The sequence below is a fragment of the Camelus dromedarius genome, chromosome 5 (assembly GCF_036321535.1).
Source record: "Camelus dromedarius isolate mCamDro1 chromosome 5, mCamDro1.pat, whole genome shotgun sequence".
NCBI classification, from domain to species: Eukaryota; Metazoa; Chordata; class Mammalia; order Artiodactyla; family Camelidae; genus Camelus; species Camelus dromedarius.
The window spans coordinates 69,687,829-69,703,925 of NC_087440.1; the positions used below are offsets into that span (position 1 = coordinate 69,687,829).

Consider the following 16,097-nt stretch of genomic DNA (forward strand, 5'->3'; position numbering starts at 1 on the left):
CTTTCTGACTCCACCTCCCCCACGATCCTGCAGAACCCCCAAGCTCAGCCCAACTGACCCTGCATGGTCCCAACTCCGTGCCTTTGTTCACACCAGCCCCTCCGCCAGGAGCCCCTCCCGCTCTCCTCTGCTTAACCAAAGCCTACCCATTGTTTAAGGCCTAACTGAAGTCCACCTCCTCCATGCAGCCTTCCCTGAACACCCTGGGCTTGGGGCTGTCTATCCCCTGACCATCTATAGAATTCTGTATCTTTTGTGCCCTTTATTTGACACCTAATAATGGAAGGTATAGAAAAGGAAATGTTTTATGATGTGATTCTCTTTCTCATCCATCCCCTCTCTACTGTCTAGGACCATGGGTCTTTTGAGGTCAGAACGTTGCCCTCATACCCTTCTGTCTCACCCATAGCACCCAGTAGGGAGTAAGGAAGGAAAAAAAGGATGAATTCATAGGAGAGAGCAGGGAACCAGGGAACTTCAGGGACTGAAACTGAACCCTGAGGGTAGAGGAGAAGGAAGTGCTGGCAACAGCTTCCTGCCCCCTCCATCAAGACTCCAGCACCTACCCTATGTGGTTATGCAGGGCGCCTCCCAGCCCCACACTCACCCAGCTGGTTGGAGAGAGGCAGTGTGAAGGTGGACTGCTTCAAGGGGCTCTCTGGTGGGGCCCTGTGGCGGGGGCCCCTCTCTGGAGGCTCTCTGTCCAGCCTGGGGGTGGGCAGGTGACAGAACTTCCCGGTGGAGTTGGCAGGACACCAGCATTCATCTCTGCCGATGCAGCGGCCTCCATTCAGACAGGGGATCTGGCAGAAATCTACAACATAGACCTCAGGGTGACTGGCGGTGGAAGAACACAGCAGCACCTACTATGGGGCCAGTGAGTAACAATAAGGAGGTAGGGGAAGCAGGACCCCAAATCTGGATGGCTTGGGGAACCCAGCACCCCTAAATGCAAGGACTTTCTAGGAGCCTGGAAGTTAAGGAGGATGGATAATAACCAGGCCTTTACCCCAAAATAACCTGGGGGGTGAGGGAGTGGCACTATTAACTTCCTCACTTTTCCCTGGAGGAAAGCTGGACTCAGAGAGGTTATGCGACTTGCTCAGAGTCACAAGTGACAGAGCTGGGTGAGGATCCAGCATTGTGTGATTGAGGACAACTCACAGGAGTTTGGGGGCACTGGGCTTCCTTCCTGCAGAAGAGCTGGGCTCCAGCCCCAGGCCGACCTGTCCCTCTGGTCACCCCCACACCCACTCCCAGAGTCAGCTGGGGACCCTCTAAAGGGGACAGTGGGAGTGGACTCACAGATGCGGAAGCCAGACTTGGGGTCATGCCCGTGGCCGCCCTGGCTGTACAGGGTGGTGGTGTCACCGCGCTCACAGCTGTTGGCACAGTGCCCGCGGGCACAGGTCTGTTTGCAGATGGTAGGAGTGAAGATGATCTTGATCTTCTTGATTTTCTCCGTGAGGTTCAGCCCTGCAGAGAGAGGGCTTGGGTCCAGGGGGCAGGGCTGAGAGGCACAGCTGTGACCTCCAGAGGCTGGTTAGAAAGGCCCATGGGACTGGGTTGAATCCATCCCAAGGGTATTTGCTAAGTTCCTACTGAAAGTAAGTCTCATTATGGGGGCAGAGTAATATCTCAGAAAGTAATAGCCCGTGGCCCACTGTCTATTGAGGGATGTCAACCAGCCAGCAACTAAGCTTGTGCTTCATGTACAGTAACTCTCAACCCTCTTGAGCATAATTTTAGGTTGAAGTATTAGAAATTGCCATTTTTAAGGTTAAAATGTTTGCTTATTGGCAATGTTCCTATATCCAAGTTAGTATTTCCATTTGACAGTTAAGGAAACTGAGGCTCAGAGAAGGATGGGCTGCAGCCCAAGTCACAGAGCTGGTAAGGACTGCAGCTGGGCTTTGAACCAAAGAGCAGAGAACAGAATGTAACTCAGACTTGCCAGAGTAGGTTTTCCAAGAGAAGCGGAGGAATAGAAAGCCTGAAAGAATGATTAGAGTCAGGGTTGGCGTCCCTGATGGCCAGACAAGGATAGGACACTATTTGGTTCACGGTGGGAAGTCATTCAAAATTTTCAGTAAGAGATCAGAGAGGGAGTATGGGGGGTTCATGCCCTACCGGCTGGGGGTGTGCAGGTGGATGGGGAGCAGGGTGATCGGTTGGGAGGTCATTGCCGCCATGTGCACTGAGGTTGCTTCATTTAACACAGTGGTGGCAGTGGAGATACAAAGGAGGGGAAGAGGGGTTTTTATTCAGTACAGAAGGCCCAGGGAGGGAAGCCGGGAGGCAGAGGGGTTGAGAAGGGAAGTATAAGAAGTCTCTGTAGCCTTGACTGTGAAGGGAGGAGAGATAGAAAGGAAGCCAGAGGAAAGTGTAGAAATAACCATGTGTGTGTATGTGTGTGTGTGTGTGTGTGTGAGAATGGGAGAGCTGTAAGCAACTGCATATGCTGTAGGGAAATGTCTGAGAGAGGGGGACAGGAGAAGGCGGAGGGGAGACGGGGAAGCGGGAGGGCAAGTGGCAGCTTAGTGTTCCAGAGGAGTCAAGAAACAGTGGGGGTGTGCCTTAGACAAGAAGAGGGGCACCTCCTTTTCAAGATGACAAGAAAGGTCACCAGCTATAAAAAGTAATGAAGCACTGATGTGTGCAGTCCCGAACATGGACAAACCTCGAAAACATCACACTAAGTGAAAGAGCCAGACACGGAAGTGCACATAGTGGATGACTCTGTGTATATGAAATGTTCAGGATATACAAATCTGTAAGGACAGGAAGAAGATTAGTGGGGCTGGGGGCCATGGCAGGGTCGGGGTGGGAAAGGGAGTGACTGCTTAATGGGCATGGGGTTCTTTCTGGAGTGATGACAACATTCTGTAATTAGTGGCGGTAGCTGCATAAAATTGTGGATATACTAAACAGCACTGATGCGTACACTTTAAAATGGTTAATTTTACGTTATATGAATTTTACCTTAATTTCTAAAATGGAAAACAGAGAAAAAATAAATAAAACCAAAATAAACAACAAAGAAAGAAAAAACAAAAAAAAGAAGGAAAACAAAGAAAGGCAGTCAGCCAGGGCATGGGTTTAGGTAAGGGAATGATTGCTGTGCGTGGGGGAGCAGATGGACAGGAAGGCGAGGTGCTCTGGGGAGCCGCTGAGATTGTTGGGGAACAACCAAGAACATGCAGAGGCATGAATCTGCAGGGACGCTTGGCTGTCTCCTCTGGGAAGCAGAGGCCCCACTCTAGTTGCTAAGGAAGCAACTGGTCAATTTGGTTGAGGAGGGTTGGGGTTTGCAGGAAGGATGAAGTGGAAGGACGAGGGCCAGGGAGGTAAGAGTCACAGCTGGATATGAAGGAAGCAAAGGCAGGACGGGTGACAGGTGGGGCAGAAATAGAGCAATCCAGGTCTAGGTGTCTCAAAGGGGCAAAGTCCCCATTAGCTGGTTTGGAACCCTTGGAGCCTGGCACAAAGCAGGTGCTTGACACCTGCTTGTTTATTGGCTGAAAGGATGAGGGTGACAACTCAGCCCTTCTGAGAGAGAAAGAGGGAAGCAAAGGTGGGGAGAAGAAAGTCAGAGATTTAGATGCCCCACTCTTCTAGGACCTGAAGACAGGGTGTCCTTACCCCAGGGGGATGAGAGGTGGTCCAGATATGCTGCCTGCTGGGCACCATCCCTCCGCTCAGGGCCTGGCCCCACAGGGAGGGCATTGGAAGTCAGCTGACCACTGGCCGCAGTAGCTGGAGAAAGTCGGATGGTCTGGGACAGCCCCACGTGCTGCTGGGAGGGGTGGGTCTGGCTGAGCCCACTCAGGGTCCTGTGGAGACAATCAGGGCATAGGGTTTGCATCCTGGCAGTAGTGTCTCTGTACCCTTCCAGTTCAGGATGCCCACCCCTTACCCCTGCACTAGAAGAGTGTTCTCTATTTGGCTGCTTTCTTGCCAATTCCAGGAAAATGGAAGTGCTCTGAGATGGGGGACTGAGCTAAAGCCAGCTGGCTAGTTGGGTGGGAGTGCCTAACCCTACGTGGAATCGGCTTTGGCTGGGTATTCGGGGCAAGTCACTTAGCCTCCCTGGGCCTTAGGGCAAAATGAAGGTGCCCATGTAGCTCTGACATTCTCAGAGTCTTTGAGATTCTTATGGACAAGCCCCTGCCCTAAAACTGAATCCTGTGCCTACCCTTTGCCATTTTTTAATACAACCTTTCATACAAGTTGCCTGTGGAAGAGGTTCCCAACAAATACACATTCACAGATTGATTCAGGGGCAGAGTCTCAAATATCCCTCTCATTAATTTTATTGTAAAAATAATATAGCAACAATAGTCAAGGAGAAAAAGATGAATCCATGAATTCACCATCTTCCCACTCTAACACAGCAAATACTTTGTCATATTTCCTTTTAACCTTTGTTCAAGTATATGCTCTTACACTATTGTCATCACCTGTAGGTAGAATTTAAATTCTGATTTTTCACTTACCATCAGATTGTGCTTTATACAATTCAACAATTTTCATATTTATCATCTTAATTGCTACATGATAGTGTATCTGAAGATGAATTACAATTTATTCAGACATTCTCCTGTTACATATTAAGATTGTTTTAAATTTTTATCTGTGGACATCCTGACTCATACAGCTTTTTTTCTTCTGTTAAAATATTCCTGGTGGGGGATGGAAATAGCTCAGTGGCAGAGCATATGTTTAGCATGCCTGAGGTCCTGGGTTCAATCCCCAGTACCTCCATTAAAAAAAATTTTCGTTTAGTATAGGGGGATTCATTAAACTATTCTTTATTTTGTACATTTGAAAAATCCTTATAAGAAACATTTTGAAAAGATTATTACTTTAGGATTAAGTCCATGGACTAGAATGACTGTATCATAGATTTCAAACACTTTTATGGCTCTAGATGTACTGGAGTATTGCTCTCTGAAAAGGTTGCTTCAAAACATATCAACATACCATGCAGAGTGCAGCCTCACCAGCATAGTGTATTGTTAATTTTCATAAATCAATAATAATCATCACAAATGATACTTCAGTGTTGCATTATCTCCTTCTTTTATTATTTCTGAATTTGAATTTTTTCCACACATCTATTTACCAGCTGTGAAATTTTTCTGCTCATGTGCTTTAATATCTTAACTATTTGAGCTGTTGTTTGTCTCGTAAATTTGAACTCATTCTTTGCATGTTCATTATTAAGCAGGCTGTTCTACAAGGCAGCCTCTGCTGTAAATATTCTGTCTCTGTCACAATGTATATGAACCATTGTCTACATGACAGTGTCTGGACTGCGGTGAGTGTGAGCACGTTGTAGACACTGAAGCTGAAATAGTAATTACTTGCTCAAAGTTATACAACAGGTAAATCAGGGCCCCAGGATTCCAACCCAGGGTAGTCTGACTCCTGTGCTATCCACCCAGCCCAGATCATGTCAGAAGCTCAGCCTAGAAGCCTCTGCTCAGACCTGGGTGGGAATGCCTCTTCCTCTAGTAGGTCCCAACCCTAGCCTCTCCACTGGATTGTCCAAGTGAGGTGAGGTCCTGGGACCCTCTCCCTGCACTGTACCTACTCCAGTTCCATTGGTCCTTGGTGCCCAAGCCAGAAGCAATCTCCCTGTTATCCTTTCCTGGCAGAAGCCAAACCTGGAGAGATATCAGAGTCCGGCACCCTCCGGCCCTTCCCCAGCGCTGTTGTCCCAGGACTTGGCTCCCATGAGCTACATGCTGCTCTCCTTCTGGTGCTACGAGCAGCAAATCCTCACCCTGACGGCCCCAACCACGCCTCGATCTGCTTCCCAAGTTTGAGGGCTGGAGTGGGAGAGGGGCCCCGTTAGCCACCCCAGAAGCTCTAGTAGCTGTAATGGACCAGAATGGGGAGCCCAGCCCTCAGGGACTTGCCCCTCATTCCCAGGAGAAGGTCAGCACAATCAGCTGCAGCAGAAAACACAATCCTTTCAATGGCTTCCAAGAGTGCGCCTAGGAGTGAGAGGTAAATGAGCTGGTGAGTTGGCAGGAGTCTCTTCCTGGTGATACCTGGCTGGTACCATGGTTTAGCTTAGTGTCAGCATCACAGAGAGGTGAAGAGGGCCGATGAGGTTCTGCCCAGACCAACTGGGACATTTCTGAACTTGACATTGACAAAGAGCTCTCCAATCTAGTTAAGATGGCAGCTCAAAGGGTCCTGTGCTGGCAGTTTATTGTCACTGTTGTTATAGTTACTGTCTCTTGCTTCTCTAATTGGAACTCAATGTTAATGGTCCCAAGATTCCTGAGTTCAAATTCCTGAAGAGCCAATGTTTTAACTTTTCAGAGAAGAAAAAAAAATGTACTCCTTAGTTGTCAAATGGAACTGTCTGTACAGAGGAGTGAGGACAGGATTTGGGCCAGGCAGATGTCAGTTTTGCCTCCTAATAGCAGTACGGCCTTGAGCCGCCACTGAGCTCCCCTGAGCCTCAGATTCCTCATCAGTGAAACAGGAATAGTGACAGCCACCTCACTGGGCTATGGTGAGGATGAAGAGAAACAGAAAGACCATGTGATTGTTTTGAAAGTATAAATAAGCAGTCACAAGTTGAAAACTATGCCAGAATTCAAAAAATTCAAAGAAAGAAAAAATGTTCAGACAAAGTACCTCTCCCCAAGCCACTGAGAACTCTTCTGTATCTAAGCGGAATAAAAGACAACCCAAATATCTTTTACACTGTCCAAGCATCCTTATATATAAAGGGCCAAGTGCCTAATCTAGTATCAGTATATTTTTAAAAACCAGAGCCTTCCGAGCCCAACGCATTGTCATCTACTGCTGTGATGAGGATTTGAGGTTAAATGACAAGTCAAAAAGTCCTGCCTTCTGAGAGGCTCACAGCCAAGTAAGGGAAGAAGCCCTGGTTCTTTGATAGGTCTTATGTCTTATGCTGAAAGCGCCCCATAAGGAGACTGCTATCTCCCTTTATAAGCCCCAGCTCAGTCCTTGGAGTTGGGCAGGGAGGGAGTCCCCCCATGAGTGGAGGGCTGTGGGCTCTCAGCTCAAATCTGGCTCCCAGAGAGTGGTGGCAACAGAGAAGTGAGAGATTCACTGAGAAGGTGACTTTCTTGGACTCCAGTTCCCAAGGGATGTTCTGTACACTATCAGCCTTGGAAGAGCTGCTGTGATTTCATCAAAGGATAGCGGTTCTCAGACTCGCGTGGCACAAAATTATCTCTCAGGGATTGTTTCAGGGAAGTCCTGGCAAATCTGCCACGATGGACCAGAACAGCTGTCTCTAGACTTCAGGATTTCACGGATCAGTAAAATTTTGAAACAAATTCAGGGGATCAACATAAAGTTGCCAACTTTTTATTTAGTTAAGACAGTAAAACACACACACACACAACAACAACCAATTATTACTGCCATAATTTCATGAAAGAAAAGATATTTCAATGCCAATAGGAAACATTTGAATAAGCTTAACTATATGGAAATCTCACCTCACTGACTTTATTTTCTTCACTTCTTCATAGACCAATGAAAACTCCATCACAGACCAGCATGGTGCCAAGGGGGAGACACTGGACTACATAACCCACCAAGATTTGCTCTGGCCTGAGGCCTCTTGGGCTCTTTCAACCAATTTGGGAAGAAAACCTTCCCACCTCAGCTCGCTGGGATTTTCAGACCTAAGTGAAAACTTTCTGGACAGTGCATACTATAATGATGCCACTCAGTTAAATGTGATGTGCCCACAACCCACCCAAAACACTAAGGTTTTCAAACAGTGACGGGGAGACAAGTACAGGAGGGGCTTTGTACCCTCCACTCCACCCACTTTTACCCCAGCCTGGAGGCTCCACTCTGCCTAATTTATAAATGGGCTTCTACATACTATTTTGTTTGATAAGTGTTCTGCTGCCAAAAGAAAGTTTAAAAATGTCTCTATAAGGTGTATAGAATAATTATAGCTCCCAAGGATTGAGCACTGAGCCAGGTGCTTTAAATGCATCATCTTATTCACATTATTTTATTGGATAAAAAAAAATTAGTTGCAGAATAATATGGACAGTATACTTCTAGTTTTGTATTTTGAGAAAAACCTCTCTCTCTTCCCTCTAGATATTTCTATAGACATAGGAAAGTTCTGGAAGGACCTGTAAACAATGGCTGGTCCTTGACAATGAGAGTGCCTGTATATGTGTAACTACCATCTTAAAATTTATGTTTCCACATTTTTGGAATTTTCTCAGTAAAAATGTTTTACAGTAAATGTAAATATGCGTTATTTTATAATAAAAATAAATGTCTATTTTTTTCCTGGCATCTCCAATTTATAGATAAGGAATCTGAGGCTCAGGAGGGATGGCCTTGGCTTGATTTTCCCAGGACCAATCTTTGTGTGGCTCTTTCCACCTTCCCATTCTGCTTCCCTCCTCCTCTTAGCCCTCCCCTAATAAATCATACACTCAACATCATGTCCCAGCTCCACCTCTAGGAGACTCTAACCTAAGACCCTTGTAAATGTCCAAAATGATGGATGAACAAGATTATTCATAGCAGCACTATTTTGAAATAGCAAAATATTTTACAAAGAACTGAAACAACTTAAGTGTCACTTCACAGGGGATTGGTTAAACAAACTAAGAGACATCCACAGGATGGAGTCCTATGCGCTCAAAACAGAAAGACAGCTGTTTTATATCCATAGGGAAAGCTCTCCAAGGGATGTAGAAAAGTGAAAAAACAGCCCAAATCTGGCCCACTATTTTTTGTATAGACTATGACCTAACAATGTTCTTTTTTATATTTTTAAGTAGTTGGAAAAAATCAAAAGAAGAATATTTCATGACATGAGAAAACAATATGAAATTCAAATTTAAGTTTCCATAAATACAGTTTAATTGGAACACAGCCACACTCATTGTCTACAACTGCTTTTGCACTACAGTGGCAGAGCTGAGTAGCTGCAGAAACCATATGTCATACAAAGCCTAAAATATTTACTATCTGGCCTTTTATGGAAAGAGTTTGCTGACTCTTGTTGTGGGGAATGTAAATTTTGGTGTAAAAATAGAGAAAATAAGGATACATGTTGAATTTATTCGCATATTCATAAAGCAATCTTGGAAGGATACCCTGGGAATTAACAAGTGGTTTCCTATGTGTGTGTACGTGGGGTAGGAGAGTAGGAAGTGGGTGGGAATGAACTGGTGCTACCATTTAATGAATGGCTTACTCTGTGCCAACAATGCACATCACATTCATCATTTCATGAAAGCCTCACCATAAACCTAAAAGTTAGATACACAGCATCCCCATTTTACAGTCAAGAAAACAGAGGGTAGGGAGGCTCTATGCCTTGCTGAAGGTTGCAGAACTCCTAAGTGCAGAAGCCAGGTTACCAAGCAAGGTAAGTTCAGCCTCACGCCACCCCACCATTGTCATTTCTCTATTGCTATTTCACTGAGGTTTTGAGGGATTAAAAGAGCTATAGGTTCAGGTCCATATAATGGAGGGTCTGAAACATCAGGGAGGTGTCTGGACTGTACTGAAGGGTAAGGGGGCAGCCCTGGAGATGTTGGAGCAGCCCACCCTCTTCACTCATTCAACAAACACTACCACATGCCAGACGCTGAGGTTCAAGGATGGCAAAGAACTTCTCACCCACTCCGCTCCAATGGAGGCTAGGCAAAGGAACCAGCCTCCAACAAAGTTGTGGGGGCCCAGAAGGAGCCACATATTAGCCTTGAGAGGCTCATGGTCTTCAAGCCAGTCTAGGACATGATGGGATGGGTCTTTTCAAATGCTTATTACTCTGGTGAAAGATTACCCACTGGTGGATAGACCAGGAAGGGGAGGGTTGGAGGCAAGGCTTTGGCTGTGGCCTAGGCTAGCAGGGACCAAGGATGGAACTAAGAAGAAGGCATGGATTCAAGGGGTATTTAACACATAGGTAGTTCCCAGCTGTGGCTTAGACACATGGGTGGAGAGGGTTCTAAGAGCCAAGAATCTCAACTAGGGATCCAAGAAGTGGCTCGGTTTGGGACATGATGAGTGCTGGTGCCTCAGGATGGGTCTCCAGGGGGAAATACCCAGGAGGCAGCACTCAAGAGTGAGGCTGGGGCTTCGGACACAGTCAAGGGAGTTATGGTGGAGAGGTAGGGGCTGCGGGGATGATATCACCAGGGGAGAGTATGAGTAACAAACCACTATTCAGAGTTCCACTGCTGGACTGAGGTGTTAACCCTGCTAACACTTTCCAGTTTCAAAGGAGGAAATGCATTAATCAACAAATTGGTCTCAGTTTTAGGTTTTGCTCTCATAAATTTGTCTCCAACCTTTGGCACTTGCTACTGCTCTTCTGCTTACACACGGTAAAGCAAATGAACAAGCAGTAAAGGAATATTGATGGAAAAATGTGGCAACAGCTCATCCCTTCACTTGACGGCTTGTTCTTTTCAGGGATACATGCGTGTGCCTATAGCAGGTTTTATTTTGCCCACACAGACGACTGTCATAGTTTCTGCTAATAAAACTGTTCCCAGCTCTAATCATGGAATTAATTACACTGATAGTTTCTGGTATTTCTTATGACTTCCAGGTGCTCTGACACCTAAACACTTTGGGAAAAACAGGAATAAAGAGAGAATAAATAAGGGCAGAGGAGAAGCTCTGGGGAGCAACAGTGCTTGAGGGGCAGACAGAGGAAGAGGCTGTGGAGATGTCAGAGAGGTAGGAGGGGACGAGGGAGAGCTTGAAGACAGGAGGGCATTCACTCCATCTCTGCTTCTGGACTCGCTGTGACTGCAGCTCATTACAGTTGAACATGCCCTGGCACCTCCCGAGTGGCTCAATCTCCCCTGACAATCTGGGTCCTGGCGAGGCAGGCAGAAGCCCTCGCAGAGCTCTGCTCCCTCTCTCCTCCTCATTGACTAGACAGGTCTCACGCCCAGGCATGGTCAGACGGCCCTTGTGCTGAACCCCCAGGGATCTAGTGTTTCCAGACCTCATGCCCCAGCCCCCACTGCAAACCAGCCCTGCCCTGGCAGGGAACAAGTGGGCACTCATCCCTGGAGGGTGAAGAGGAGGGAACACTGTGGCCTTGGCACAGAGCCAGGAGCCTGCTGATTCTAGGTAATATATTGTTTGGGGGCCGAGCAGGTGAGGCCCATGCTGGGCTAAAATAGTAGCCACCAATCCCCAGCCTCTTGTTATCCTATGTGCTAAGTTGATGGGTTCCCTTCCCACTGTAAGGAAGGGAGGACTTGAACTCTGTCCCGCTTGTCTTAGACAATAATAATGAACATTTATTGAGCACTAATTCTGTGTTGTGTATTAACTGCTTTTTTTTGTAGGGGGTAATTAAGTTTATTATTAATTATTAATTATTTTTATTAATTATTTTTAATTGAGGTACTGGGGATTGAACCCAGGACCTCGTGCATGCTAAGCACGCACTCTACCACTGAGTTATACCGTCCCCTGTATTAATTGTTATATTTGCATTATGTTATCTAATCTTCACAATCACCTTGGGGGCTAGGTACTGTTATTAACTCCATAAGAAAAGGAAACTGAGGCACAGAGAGGTTAAGGAACTTGTCCAAGTTCATTCATCTAGAATCTCAATGTCCAATAGAACTTTCTGTGATGAGGGAAATGCTCTCTAGTCTGTGCTATCCAATGTGCCAGCTATTAGCCACTAGCCACTTGTGGCTCTTAAGCACTTGGAAATGCAGGTGATATGACTGAGTTCTATGTTAAATTAAATTTAAATAGCTCTTTGTAACTGATGGCTACCGTACTGAACAGCCCAGTATAGAAAATGGAGGGATTGGGATTTGAACCCCTAAAGTCTATCTTGGCTTGTAGCCATGAAGTTAGAAGGTTCCCCTGCCTACTCTCACTGCATTCTTCATCCCCAGGCACTTGGGTTCCCTGACTGTCCTGGCCTGAGGGAATCTGCACCCTCCTCAACTTCTCTGTCCTGCCCCCACACTGCAATATGTATCATCAGATGTCAGGAGGGTGTAGCAGGAAAGAGAATGAATTTCCAGAAGACCTGGACCCAGGCCCATGTCACAGGGGACCAGGTTCCAGCACAGCAGGAGGAAAGACTTCTACAAAGCCAGGGTTGCCCAGTGACATGGCGGTCCCTGGAGAGGCAGGAGCACCACGTCCCTGGAATCACGGAGCTGGTCTCTGCCCATGCCTGAAAGGAAGCAGCAGGCATTCCTGTTCAGGGTGGGGCTCTGGGCCCATGGCTTCTGAGAGACCCAGCCCCTGCCTGCTGCCTGGCCCAGGATGCGGCATTGCCAACCCCTGCACCCTCACTCCCTGGTGCCCTCCCGAAAGGGCCGAGAGCTTGCCTTCCCCATCTGGGTCAAGACCTCTCCTACTGCTGGTCCTCTGTGCCCACTCGCCTGACCCCTTTGGCCTCACTGGTCAGCCCAAGACCCCCACCCAGCCCCACCTGGCCACCTGTGAGTCACATCCCCCTGCTCTGAGATCTGTGCCTTTAGCTTTTTCTTGGCCACACCCAGGTCTGAGAAGAGCTCAGGCACACAGACTCCAGGGGATGGTCCTGGCAGGCTGAGGGGTGGGGAGGGGTCAGAACCCATGGGAGCCTCTGCTGCCCAGAACTGCACCCTGTTCTGCTCGCCCAGCAGCTTGGGAGAGAACACAGCACCCTGCTTCCTTGCAGGAAAATGAGAGGCGGAGGCTGGCAGAGCCTTGCACATCCCGGAGACACTGAGCCTGGGCCTCAGGCCTAGTTCCTGCCTCTGTAGCAGCCTTACATAAGTACTGCCTCAGTCTCCCAAGGGTCCAGAGAGCCCCCTGAGCCTCGTCGCTCTCCTGCACCCTCCAGACCCCTCATGCCTCAGTCATTAGAATGCTTTTCCACTGAGTAGCCTGTCTCACAGGCTGCCAAGCGCCTGCCCCTTGAGACTCAGTATCCCTTTTTTCTCTCCAGGATGGGCCAGGGAGCTGGATAGGAAGCTCAGCTTCCTGGGGTCACATCTGGGACACCTCAGGGGGCAAAGAAAGGAGAAGAAGGTGCCTGGACGGGCTGCCCAGGGCCCAAGGAAATGTCCCTCATTTTCTACACACGTGTCATTTTGCCCCAGTGTCAAACTGCCCAGCAATCCATCTCTTCCACCAAGAAGGGAATAAAGAAAGGGCCTCTCCAAGAGCTCCTTTGCCTCCTTCAGGACCACCAAAAGAGCTGCAGCTTGGCCAGAAACACAGACCCCCCAGAGGAGGAAGGAGGGACCAGATCTTACCCTCTTTATACCCTCCATGGAGACATCACAGTTCTGGGCACACAGCTGCCGCCCCCCAGACAGTCATCACATTGAACTCTGACCTCCTCTGTGGCTCCCATCTCTCCAGCACAGGCTGGGCCTCACACACAGGCAGCCCGGGGGCAGTCAGCAGTCTGAAGCCTTTGGCTCCAGGTTCCCCCAGGAAGACTTGTCAGCTCGTGGGGACCCTGGAAGTCACAAATTCATCATCTAACCAGTTCCAAGGTGCCCTTATGAACACCTCAGAAGGTGTATGGACCCATGTGGGCAATGAGGGAAAAGCACCAGCCTCTGAGAGTTTACGATTCAGGCATGGAGGTGGGAGGTGGGGGAGGGCTAGCATACCTGGTGCCTTTGTGGGGATTAGAAAAGGGGCTCGAGTGCAGCCAGTTTAGAGGTTGCTCTGCTCTCTTCAGGCGGATGTGGCACTGTGTGAGGACTGGGCGATCAAAATGCAGGCTAGATTTTTAGCCCCATTCACACCCTGACCTTTGTGTGGGGTGCAACACACACACCCCCATGCACAGAGGCCCTGGGACAATACCCTGTACTTGAGTGGTACATACCATCTAACAGTGGAAAAGCAGCAGTTGCTAGGAGTCTCATGTCTAGGTAAGCTGCCTGGCCAAGATGCTTCAGGCCTCCCTAGACTGGTGCCTGGGTCCGGGTGCCTGGGGAAGACTTTCTAGAGGTTGTGTGATGTTCTAGAGGAAAGGGTGGAGAGGGCAGAGTCCACTGAAGGCAGAGAGAACCATGAGCAGTAAGGGACAGATCCAGAAATGTGCTAGTGATGGTGTTCAAGGAGGGTAAGGAGGCCTGTTTGGTTAAAGGGAAAATGGGAGGGGCCAATGTTTGGTTAAAGGGAAAATGGGAGGGGCCAAGGATGATGATAAATAATAGCAAATAGCGACCTAGTGTTTATTATGTGCCACGTACTATTCTAAGCATTTTGTATGTATTAACTAGTTTAATCATCACTAAAATTAGGGAGGAAGTATTATTATCCCCATTTTACAGATGATGCACAGAGTAGCTAGGTAACTTGCCCAAGATCACACAGCTAATGATGAACAGAGCTGGGGATCAAACACAGATGGCCTACATCTGCATCTGGTTCCTGAGCCTGTTCTCTAAACCTCTCTACTATATCATGGCTTGAAGTTATGCTTTGGGACTGTGCTGTAGAGCCAAAAGTCTGAGTCTTATCCTTTGGATCTCATGTATAAAAGGGAAGCCTTGAAGGAAGATGTTTTTACTAGGAAGGAACAAGATTAAAAATGGTCTTTTAGGAAGGCAATCACAGGCATCTCCCCCCCCCGGGGTCCCTGCCAGCCCCTACCACCCACACAGCCTAACCAAGAGCGCACTCCTCCCCACCCTCACCTCCCAGAAGACTTCTCAGGGCATTTATGATCCCCAGGGGGTGGCAGGGGTGAGCCGGTGAAGTTTCTGGAGCCCCAGGACTCCACACACACCCACCTGGGTCAAGTAACAGCTCTGCTGACTGAGCCCCAGGCACGGAACAAACATCAGCTTAGAAAGGTCCCCAGTGCCCTGAGAGGTGGGTCTCACTCTCCCCATGTGTGACATCTGCAGTGCGGAGAAGGTAAGTCTCTGGCCCTAGCTCACATGTCTCATGAACGACAAAACCCAGAATTCGAACCAGGTCTGTCGGACTCCAAAGCTCATCACGCACCTCCCACCACCGCACCCTAACTAGCTCATGTTTTGTGATTTCCAAAGAAACACATGAAAAAAGGAAGTGGTTGGGGAGGTGAAGAGGTGAAGGGAAAGAAAACACGAGTCAGGGCCTACGGGGACCTGGCAAGTGCTACAGATCAGTGGAGGGGGAGGCGGGGGATTGAGCTAGGATCCCTTCCCAAAGCCACGAAGAACTTGGTATACGGACTTCTCACCACCACCAAACTGGCTGTGAGATGCCCACCTCCTGAACTCTGAGTTCCAAGCCTGTGGTCTTTGGGACCCTCAACAGTCCATATATGCTGCTCACTGCACCCCCCACACCGAGAGCTTAGCAGGCCTGCCTTATCAGAGAGCAAACACAGGCCACTGACTTCAGATGAGTTTACCCCACTTCTGGACCTGCCTGGACAGGCCCATTGTAGACAAAAGCAGCTGGTACCTGGGTCAAGGATATACTTCTCAGGGGCTGGCCAAAGTCTTGGTAGCCTGTAGCCAGCCTGCTTTTCCAGGGCCTGGAACTCTACACCAGGACCCTAAACAAAAGGAGATTTCTAAAAGACCTGGGAGCCCAACCTGAAAAGCTTTCATTCAGCCCAAACCTACCAACTGATTATGTGCCAGACATCTGCTACAGGCACTTCATTTTAAAAATTTTATTAGGCTCTGTATGCTTGGGAGCTAATTGATTAGTGTAATCCTATGCTCTAAGAACTATCACCCCCTTTTTACAGAAGAGAAAACTGAGGCACAGAGCAGCTGTTTACCTGCCCACTATCACCTGGGGTGGGGTCACAAGCCTGAGCTCTGTACCTTTGGTGGATGACATCCCCCAACCTGCTGTTCACCCTTGGCTACGACAGGAAACCTCACCAGGACCAGAAACACCTTACGAGTGGCCTGGGCGAACTCTCAGAGTTTCCAGTTACCACTGTTGCTGTAAAGAAAAGACTCAGGTAACCCCAGAGTCTAGGGACAAAGAGTGGGTGCCATTTATAGGACACCTAAAAGGTGCCAGGTGCATTTACATATATTAGTAAATCTTCCTGACATTTCTACAAGGTAGTGGTGGGCAGCCCCATCTTACAGATG

The 16,097-nt window shown here is 48.2% G+C and overlaps 1 protein-coding gene across 4 annotated transcripts in view; it reads right to left on the reverse strand.

The window, feature by feature from the left end:
* Nucleotides 1-16,097, reverse strand: part of LTBP2 (latent transforming growth factor beta binding protein 2) — a 100,891-nt gene that overhangs the window by 50,541 nt on the left and 34,253 nt on the right. For all 4 annotated transcript variants that reach the window (XM_031454043.2, XM_031454044.2, XM_031454042.2 and 1 more), the window contains exons 4-6: nt 3,643-3,833; nt 1,306-1,476; nt 608-814 (exon numbers count right to left, since the gene is read on the reverse strand). In XM_031454043.2, the coding sequence (XP_031309903.1) occupies nt 608-814; nt 1,306-1,476; nt 3,643-3,833 (569 nt within the window). The remainder of the gene's footprint in view (nt 1-607; nt 815-1,305; nt 1,477-3,642; nt 3,834-16,097) is intronic.